General features: G+C 33.9%; 1 protein-coding gene across 1 annotated transcript in view; it reads left to right on the forward strand.

Moving 5' to 3' along the window:
* Positions 1-10,272, forward strand: part of MALRD1 (MAM and LDL receptor class A domain containing 1) — a 559,293-nt gene that overhangs the window by 201,077 nt on the left and 347,944 nt on the right. Inside the window, exons 23-24 of the mRNA XM_010859895.1 lie at positions 1,372-1,482; positions 5,910-6,123. Of these exons, the coding sequence (XP_010858197.1) occupies positions 1,372-1,482; positions 5,910-6,123 (325 nt within the window). The remainder of the gene's footprint in view (positions 1-1,371; positions 1,483-5,909; positions 6,124-10,272) is intronic.

A 10,272-nucleotide genomic window follows, 5' to 3' on the forward strand; every position in this document is an offset into this window, starting at 1 on the left:
CCTTGCAGTCCAAGGGACTCTCAAGAGTCTTCTCCAACACCACAGTTCAAAAGCATCAATTCTCGGTGCTCAGCCTTCTTCACAGTCCAACTCTCACATCCATACATGACCACTGGAAAAACCATAGCCTTGACTCATTTAGTATCCTTCAAAAATGATTTTTTATATTTTTTAGAAATTCTGTTTTCTTGACTTTAATATGTTTAAAATTCAACTTGAATTTTATGGACCAAGAATTTAGTGGTATTTTTGCTAGCTGCATACTAATTTTTATATGACTCTGAAAACTCTAACTTTGTAAAAATAACCATTTCTATTTAACATCTTTAAAAACCAATGTTGAAAGCATTCAAAATTAACTTCACTCTCAAAAACCAAAACCTTTCCACACCTTTATGTGAATAATAATTCCATTGTACATATTTGTATTGTTAAAAAGTAATGTCGTGATATAATTAAATACATCATCTAATTCAGTTATTTTGAAATGTGAAACTATTCTTCTCAGTTACTCCCTTGATGGCTCTTTTTGTGTCATCTAAATGAAGAGCCATGATTATTTATCTGCTGAGTCTCAATTTGCCTTTAGAATGAGGGCCTAGTAGTACTCGTGTGAATGTTCTAAGTCGCTTCAGTTGTGCCTGACTCTTTACAGCACTATGGACCGTAGCCCACCAGGCTCCTCTGTCCATGGAATTCTCCAGGCAAGAATACTGGAGTGGGTTGCCATGCCCTCCTCCAGGGCATCTTCCTGACCCAGGGATCGAACCCATGTCTCTTAAGTCTCTTGCATGTGGGTTCTTTACCACTAGTGCCACTTGGGAAGCCACCCCCTCCCCCGCCCCAGTAGTACTGGTGAGAGTTCATTGGGTGGGGAACTCTTAATGGCTTAGATAAGAAGATGCCTGCTTATATCACCCATACGTGCTGTTGGAATTGAATTGGCTTCTGTTGTAATTTCACCATCCCCACTGAACACAAGGTCATTCTCAAAACTATGTTTCAGTAAATAATCCTGTGCTTTTCATGTGACTACATGAATGTTATTCAATATTGAAACTTCAAGTTGTTTCTGCTGTCAGATTTTAAAAGATAAGGTAGTTAAGAATTCTTAATTAAATGGTGCCCAGATACCTTCAGACTTGACTGACAGACATTCATGCACGACTTTATTACACAGAGCTAGTAAGGTACCCTGGGGGACTCAATGCTGTTCTAGAAAACAAAGATATCTAATGAAAATTGTCTGAGCTTTTCTCTCAGGGATTCATGTTGACATTAAAATTAAAAGAAATACTGGGAAAATTCTACATGTTTAAAATGTATCAAGGCACAATGTTTCAATACTTCTTACTTGATTTATCTCTGCAGGTACTCAGCAAGAAAGACAGTGTTACTTCTAAATTGTGGGCTCAAAGTGGACAGCAAGGTGCACAGTGGAAAAAAGTGGAGCTGTTTTTAGGTGTTCATTCCCATACACAGGTTTGTAATCCAAGTTAAGATGATGATTGAGTTTTGTTGATTTTTTTCTTTATTTCCTCTACCCCTGTCTTCTGGCCTCTCATTCCCATTCTGGTATGTTACATGAATGCGTACCACTCCATATAGCATTTTCCGTAAGGAATTTACAGTTCTGGACTGCCCTAATTTTGTTTCTAATCAGACAACCATATTTCTAGGAATATTTAATTTTAGTGACAACCATCATGCCTCCACAGTCTCATACACCACTCTATTTTGCAAATAGATTCTCAGAGACTGTAGAGTAATTACCTTCATTTATTTCAAACCTGATTAAACAGACCTTTGAAAGTACACTGCATTGTTGAACCTTATTAGAGAAAACAGGTTTACATGACTGAAAAATATTTGGGGAAGCACAAAATTGTGTGATGCTGTATTTGTTTTCATGTAAAATACAATAATATTAGGATAAGACCTAAAAGTAAAGGAAAAGAATGAATGATACCTAGATTAAAACATTTAACCCAAAAGTAATTATGTGACAAGATATTTAATGTGAATTTTATTTTTTATGGATTATGTGGCAAAAAAGAGCTCCTAGGATGTGTGATTTTTGCTTTTGGAGGTTTGTCTTGTCTGACATGAAGGGATATTTACTGGATGATAATGCTTAACTGTTAAGATTTAGAATGGATATGGGAAAGTGAGAATCCAGAGCCATTTATGTCATTTTTTCTCAGTTTTAACTGCACAAGCCTGAATTCTTTGAATTTACAGCATGTATCTATAGATGGTATACTATCTTTGCTAATGATCGCAATTCCAGTCCTCTATATAACAGCTGCTGCTGCTGCTGCTGCTAAGTCACTTCAGTCATGTCCAACTCTGTGCGACCCCATAGACAGCCTCCCACCAGGCTCCCCCGTCCCTGGGATTCTCCAGGCAAGAACACTGGAGTGGGTTGCCAGTTCCTTCTCCAATGCATGAAACTGAAAAGTGAAAGTGAAGTCGCCCAGTCGAGTCCGACTCTTTGCAATCCCATGGACTGCAGCCTACCAGGCTCCTCCGTCCACGGGATTTTCCAGGCAAGAGTATTGGAGTGGGGTTCCATTGCCTTCTCCACTGTATAACAGCAAATGTAGTCAAATCAGCTGTGAATATTCAGTAACTGTATCTGCAGTCATGTGCCATATCTGATAGATCAGCCCATGTCAACTCCCATGGAAGCACAGGCTAGATACAGCTCGTGTAAGGCACTGATACTTGTAACTTCCCTGGTTGTTCAAGGGTTAAGACTTCGTCTTCTAATGCAGGTGGTGTGGTCTCAATCCCTGGTAGGGGAGCTAAGATCCCGAATGCCTCCTGGCCAGAAAGCCAAACACAAAACAGAAGCAGTATTGTAAAAAAAATTCAATAAACACTTAAAGAAAAGGTAACATTTTAAAATAAATAAATAAAGGCATTGATTCAGATTATCCCCAATTTCTTAGAATGTTAGGTATAATAAATCTATCTTGCTGGAACCTAGTTTTCTGAAGGGTCATTTGTAGATAATTTAGGAAATGAACGAGAAATAAGTTCAACTTGAGAATAAGAAAGATTGGACAACAATATAGTGGCCTTGCACTGTGTGAAATTTATTATTAAAGGATTCTACCTGTTTAACCCTCAAGACCTTTTAACAGAGGCAAGAAGGATCATCAGCAAGAACATGTAGAAGGTTCAGCTGCTGCCAGGCGTCAGCTTCCACTTCAGGCAGTGGATTCTTAACTATTCTGTGCAAGTAGAATATTTGCATAGTAAAATCTTGTTCAAAACAACATTAAGAGGGTTTTAAGCAGAGGAATCAATTATTAATTTAGTCTTTCTGAAATTTAATTTTTCATATATGGAATTTGCAGAGGAATATGCTCATGTTGTTTGAATCTTAAGATGAAATTTTAATGGTTTGTTAATATTTGATATTTAATATGATTCATTCCTTTAATAAAAGAATATTAAGAACCTACTATGTGCAGGAAAGCACATTACTATGCACTGGAGAAATAGTAATGGAGCATATATATTATCTACTGTTCTTCCAGTTTTATATTATCATTCTCTTTAGCATCAGAAACATGAGTGCCTTTAACCTTTGAGTAGAAGTATATAGTATTTTTAGAAATTATATACTGAGTCAGCACTGGGTCATTTTCAAAGTTATATTTGAGAACCACAATTTAATCATAATCTTTAATTATAATAATTTTATAACTAGAGCAATCATGTACATAGCACTTACTAAATGCTAAGTACTCTTCTATGAATAAAAATTTTATTCCTGTAATGTTATAAGGGACTTATATTATTATCTCCATTTTATAGATTAGAATACAGAGATACTTAAAAGTTGGGTAACTTGCCCTATTTATATAACTACACAAAGGCAGTGATAGGCTTTAAGTACAGGCAGGTCAAGTGCAAGTCCATAATACAGATGCCATGCTTTATTGCTTCCTATGTTTTATAAAATAATTGGTCCAACTTTTATTGTACTAAAAAATATGCTTGTGCTTTTAAAAATGTTTAATGACATTCAGTATTAAAGTCTATGGAATCTTAACCAACATTGTGTGGAGTGTTGACACGTAAGTGATATTTTGACCATTGGATTATGGCAAAGTACCTAAGGTTGTATCTATAGGATGACAAATAAATGAATATTGAGATACTTTAATTATATAATTTCTTAATCAGAAGCAATGCATTATATATTTAAGAGTTCAGATAATCCAGTAATTGAATATCTGTTTCAGTTTGTGTATCCATTTGTCTTGGACTTAATTTTTCTTATAAAAAAGTTATCTTTATAATTCTAATTTTACCTCTTCTTAATCACAGCCAAGCTCTTAATATATCTTACAAATTTATTTTTCTTTTCCAGTACAACTGCTATGAAAAAAAATAATTTTTTCCTTTTATGTAAATTTGATACATGAATTTATTGTACATAAAAATGTATGTTTTTCATAATGTAAAAGATGTGAATTTTCAGTTATTATCTTAAAAGGAAAACACCTAGGTTTTTCATATAGTAGTATAAAAATATATCATATCTTAAGGAAAAACTAACAATAGTTGTTTAGATTTGGTAAAAAGATGTTTGAGAGTTTGATGACAATAAATAGGTATTTCTTATTAACTCATCTCTAATTGTCCCAAGTTTGCTTTAAAATATATGACTATTTCCTGTTAACACACAAATACATATTTAGCTTGCAGACAAATTTAATAGAAACTATCTGAATTAGTTTCACTTAGAAAACTTTAGTGAGTACTGTTATTCTATTTTCCATAATTTCTATCAAAATCCATAGAAGTGACATCTCAGTGACCAACAGTGACACACTTGAGAATTTTGCTCATCACATCCTTTAATCAAAGACAAATCACAATTACGTCAAGTCCAAAGAGGTGGCCAATTTTTTAAAAATTCATAGTTTTGAGGTTTGGTATGTTTTTGATAAACACTAGTTGAATGGAAAAGAAAAATGGTAAGAAGTGGATAAAATTTAAAAAAAAGAAAGGATGCTTGTATCTTCTGTCTCTAGGTAAATTCTGTCACCTGGTGAGCCTCCTACTTTTATATATTTGTTGAGGCTCTCAAGCGCCCAGGTCTTGTTTTGGCCCTGAGGTTTGCAGAGGCAGCAGTGATAGGTGGCTCCTGCCAGTTTCTCAGGCCCCATCTTCAAAAATCTAGACAAGAGGCACTAGGGTTGCTGCTCACACGTTATGTGTTGAGTCTGCTACAGATCTTCAGTGTCCCTCCAACTTCCTGGGTCAGTTTCATCATACGGATTGCAGGGTCATTTTTATCAGATTCAAGCCCTATGTTCTGTACTGTATTTACTGTTTGTCCTAGGTTTTGAATTCTATTTTTAAATTTTTAAACAATTTTTATTGGAGTGCATTGCGTTACAATGTTGTGTTAGTTTCTACCATAAAACAAAGTGAATCAGCTATATATATATATATTCCCTCAGTTTCAGATTTTCTTCCCGTTTAGGTCATCACAGAGCGTTGAGTAGAATTCCCTGTGCTATACGGTAGATTCACATTAGTTATCTATTTTATACATAGTATCAAAAGTGTGTCCAAGCTGAGGTGGCTCAGTGGTAAAAAATCTGCCTGCCAGTGCAGGAGACGTGGGTTTGACCCCTGGGTTGGGAAGATCACCTGGAGAAGGAAAAGGCTACCCATTCCAGTATTCCTGCCTGAGAACTCCCATGGACAGAGAAGCCTGGAGGGCTACAGTCCACGGGGTAGCAAAACAGTCGACATGACTTAGCAACGAAACAACAGCATCGATAGTCTATGTACGTTTATCCCAGTCTCCCAAGTTTTAAATTCTTGATGAATGAGTCTACTGATGTTTTTTTCAGTGGTTTTATTTTTTTCTTTTAAAGATTGTCTTCAGGGCAAAACGTGGTATCAGTTACATAGGAGATGTAGCAGTGGATGATATTTCCTTTCAAGATTGTTCCCCACTTCTAAGCGCAGACAGAACATGTACTGCTCAAGAATTCACGTGTGCTAACAAGCACTGCATTGCCAAGGACAAGCTATGTGATTTTGTGAATGACTGTGCTGATAATTCAGATGAGACTCCTTTCATCTGTGGTGAGTGCACATGTTCTGTTCCTTCCTGTCATCTGTATCTCTACCGCTTCCCTCCCTGCGATGGGTTCATTGATGAAAGATACAGAGTGTATATAATTGGAGAAGCCTAGGCAAGTAAGGTAGTTTAACCATTCAAATACATTTTAATGATTCTAAATGCAATACTTAATTTACTTAAGTCATTTAAAAACATGTCATTTGAAACTAATCAGCGACTTTGTGTTTGTGTGTGAAGAATTGGAGGTTAACTGGAAAACAGATGTCTTCAAAGACAAACTGAATTGAAACATGTATTTTGTACATAAAATAAATTTTGGAGGAGAAGACAAGCCAAACATCCATCAAAGCCAACTTGTGCAGGTTGACAAGCCTTGATGCTTTGATGTATTTCAGGGAATTGTCATTCCCTTGAGTCAATTATGATCTGGGAGAAGTGGATTAAAACAAAATCAATATCCAGATAATGTATAAAATTATCTCCTAAGGGAAATATATATCAGCTGTGTAATATTGTTATAAGCTGTGTAGTATTGTTATAACTTGTAATAAACAGCACCTATTAAACCATCCTTAGTTAAATGGGCCATATGTGCTCATCCAGGGAAGTCCGTGAAATTGTCAAAATGAAGGTTAATTATTCCACTAAGACAAATTATTCCACTATTACTAGTAATAATTTCAGGGCTAGTGTGTTTCAGTTTGATCTTTTTTATTTTTTGCCTCTTGAAACCAAATCTGGAATCACAAGAACAACTTCAGTATAATAAGAGCTCATGTTTATATACAACTTTCAACATTTAAAGCCCTTTTATCTATTAATCTCCAATTGATCGTCACAGAAACACGTGGGGTGGGGGGGGAAAGGTATTAATTATTAGTGATTTCCATGGATAAAGCTGCTGACAAGAATGGCTGAGATTAGGTCAAATTTCATAAAATTGGCACTGGCAGAGTTGATCCAAGTTTCCAGATACTTTGGTTTATGATTCACTGCTTTGCCAAAGCTATAATACCATACCACCTCTATGTACAGCTGCATCTTAGGAGAACCAAAGATCTTATAGATGTAGAAATCTTGTTTCTATCCAATAACTGTTGCTTCAGTTGTGGATTATGTCTTATAATATCCATTGTTACTAATATAGAAACCAAGCAAAACTGTGTGGCTAATCTTACATTCTTAATTAATATTTATCTGTATCTTATGAATATTTTTGCTGCATATTTAGTCATTTTCTGCATCGAATGCTTTTCCGTTTTCTTCATTGTCATTTTCGTATGAGTATCTCACAAATTTGTTAGGTTATCAGTCAAATAGAACAGATATTATGCTCTTGAATTTTATTTGCAATGTTGCCAATTTATATCTTTCCCAAGATATGATTTAATGCATTTTTTCAGTGTTTACAGTAACATTTTATTTCTGGCTGAATTTTACTCTTTGTGTTTAGATAATAATGTTATAAATATTTCTAAGTATCTTCTATCTGTGTTTGGAAGGGGATACTGATATACTGAGAGGGTCAGAGAAATGCATTGAAATTTGTTGTCTTGGTAGCTCTTTTGTATGGAAAACTAAAGACAAAAATCATTATAAGCCTTTGGAGGAAAAGTTGTATCAGAAGGTGCTTTTTGGTGAGCCAATTTCCCAGTCTCTCTATGATTTGAATGGGCCATGATATCAGTAATACTGGAGTAGAAAGGTGAATTAGTTCCTGATATTACATAAGAAGAATATTTTTTTAGCTCCTTAGAAAAAATAACCAAGTTACAGCAAACCTTAAAAAAAAAAATCCCACATTTCAATATTGGATCTTATTATATGAACTTGATTTATTTTTATATAGCACTGCTTATTTTATTATGTATTTAAAAACTTCAATTGCATTCCTATATTGATGGTTTTAAATGTTTTAATTATAAGTGGCTAGAACCTGCTATATGAATAATGAGTGCTAACCCTCCATATACTATAAACTTCGATGCTTTAATTAGTCCCAGAGGAATAGGAAGACAAGCTTTAAAAAAATCACCATAGCAACTGATTTCAGAAGTTTGGCTGACAACCAACCAAGAATTTAGCCTTACGTTTCATGATCTTTGGAACTTGTATGTGCTTTTTTTGTTTCTTTCATTTTATTTATTTACTTTTTGAGATGCTAAGTAAAGGCTGAACAAGTATCACAACTCTAATAAAACTTCTATAATATCATTTGGTATAAATATACCATCTATATATAGAAAAAAAATGAGCTATTTTTTAAAGACATAGACTATTTCTGACAGAGGAAAATAAAATAATCCTTTATACATCAAAGTATCTGTGGCTTTAATTTTCTGTAGAGCAGTATAGGCTCAGAAAGCAAAATTTGGCTGAAAGTTGAAATATAACTTTTTATTTTATGATATAAAATATTAGAAAATACAAGAAATAGTCAAAAAGAAAGTGATTTGTGTATCTGAGAAATCTGAAATCTTAAACATTTTTTTCCCATTGGTGTAGAGGCTCCTTAGAAAACTGTCATGTTTTTGTTTTCCTATATATTCCAATTAGCATATTTATTGTTGGTACGCAACTAAGAGTATCTCAGGGAAACTCAAAATAATTTAATTCTGAACTGTGATTAGCAAAGATACAGGATATTTGACCAGCATAATTATTTAATAATCTGAACTTAATGGGCACTTGTATTAATAATCTGTATTTCTCAACTGCAGACATCTATTTCAAGTACATACAAAATTATTAAACACTAAATATCAGTAATTTTAAGTGGATTAAAGTGACATGGATTGATCCTTTAATTAGTCTGGAATTCAGTTCTAAGGCAAAAACAAGAAAAATCCTTGTTACTTAGAAGAAAGACATGTTTAATAACCCATGGCTCCCCCCAAAAAATTACAGTAAAAGCTAGAATATGTTTGAAATAAATAACAACAATAATGTAATAAAAAACCTGTCGTATTTAGATAAGAAAGTCCTTAGTGAAAATTTTATGTACTTAAATTCTTACATTAGAAATTAGCTTGAAATGCAAATTAATGGAATAGAACACAAATGTCAGATAGAGAGAATTTAGAAAGACTGATAACATTTCCAAGACTCCATCAAGAATGAGCAAGAGAAGTAGAGAAGACAAAAGTCACACAGAACGTGTGTGTCTGTATATTACAGAGTGTGGCAGAAGGTGGAAAACGATATACTTTGTATGAGAAACTATAGGGTAAATTAAAGGAGATAAAAAATGGAGAGAAAATTGCAATATTAGGGAGCTTAGTATAGATACAGAAAATAAAAAGGGGAAGAAAACCTTTTCTCCTTGTAATGAGAACTCTGAGGATCTAATCTCTTTTTTTCAAATATACCATACAACAGTGCTAGCTATAGTCATCATGTTGGTGTTACAGCCCTAGTGTTTATCTTATGACCCAAAGGTGATCTGGGGCTTAACTGATACTTATTCCCCTTCCCCCCCTTTTTAAAGTTATCGCCATCCTTAAGTGTATGAAGCAGACTCTTATTGTGGTTTTGATTTGTCCTTCCCTAATTACTAACAGTCTTAATCATCTTTTCTTGTGTTTAATGGCTATTTGCATGTCTTCTTTGGATAAATGTCTATTGAAGTCCTTTGTGCTTTTCTTCATAGGATTGTGTACTTTTTCATTGTTGAGTGTAGGAGTTATCTATATATTCTGGATATTAAGCCATTATTGAATATATGATTTGCAAATATTTTTTCTCATTCTGTAGGCTGTCTTTTAAAATTTTCAATAGAATTTATTTTTAAAGGACTTGTATTTTCACAGCAAAACTAACTCCCATACATGCACAGCCTCCCTTTGACTAACATGTTGCCTACCAGAGGGTTGATTTGTTACACTGGAGTTGTCATTATCACCACAGTCCATAGTTACATTAGGGTTCCCTCTTGGTGAAAGAATACCAACTGTTAGACACTTGGTGATAAACAGTAAATCAAACTCTTATACTCAGTTAGTTAATAGTAGCCTTACTAAATTCATTACCAATATTTTTAAACACATTTTTTATTATTGGATGCAATGTTTTTAAAAATATTTTTAATATTACATTTATGTGCAGTATATATATATATATATATATATATATATAATATTTAACACTGCTAG

This window comes from Bison bison, unplaced genomic scaffold (assembly GCF_000754665.1).
Source record: "Bison bison bison isolate TAMUID 2011002044 unplaced genomic scaffold, Bison_UMD1.0 scf7180017864461, whole genome shotgun sequence".
NCBI lineage: Eukaryota > Metazoa > Chordata > Mammalia > Artiodactyla > Bovidae > Bison > Bison bison.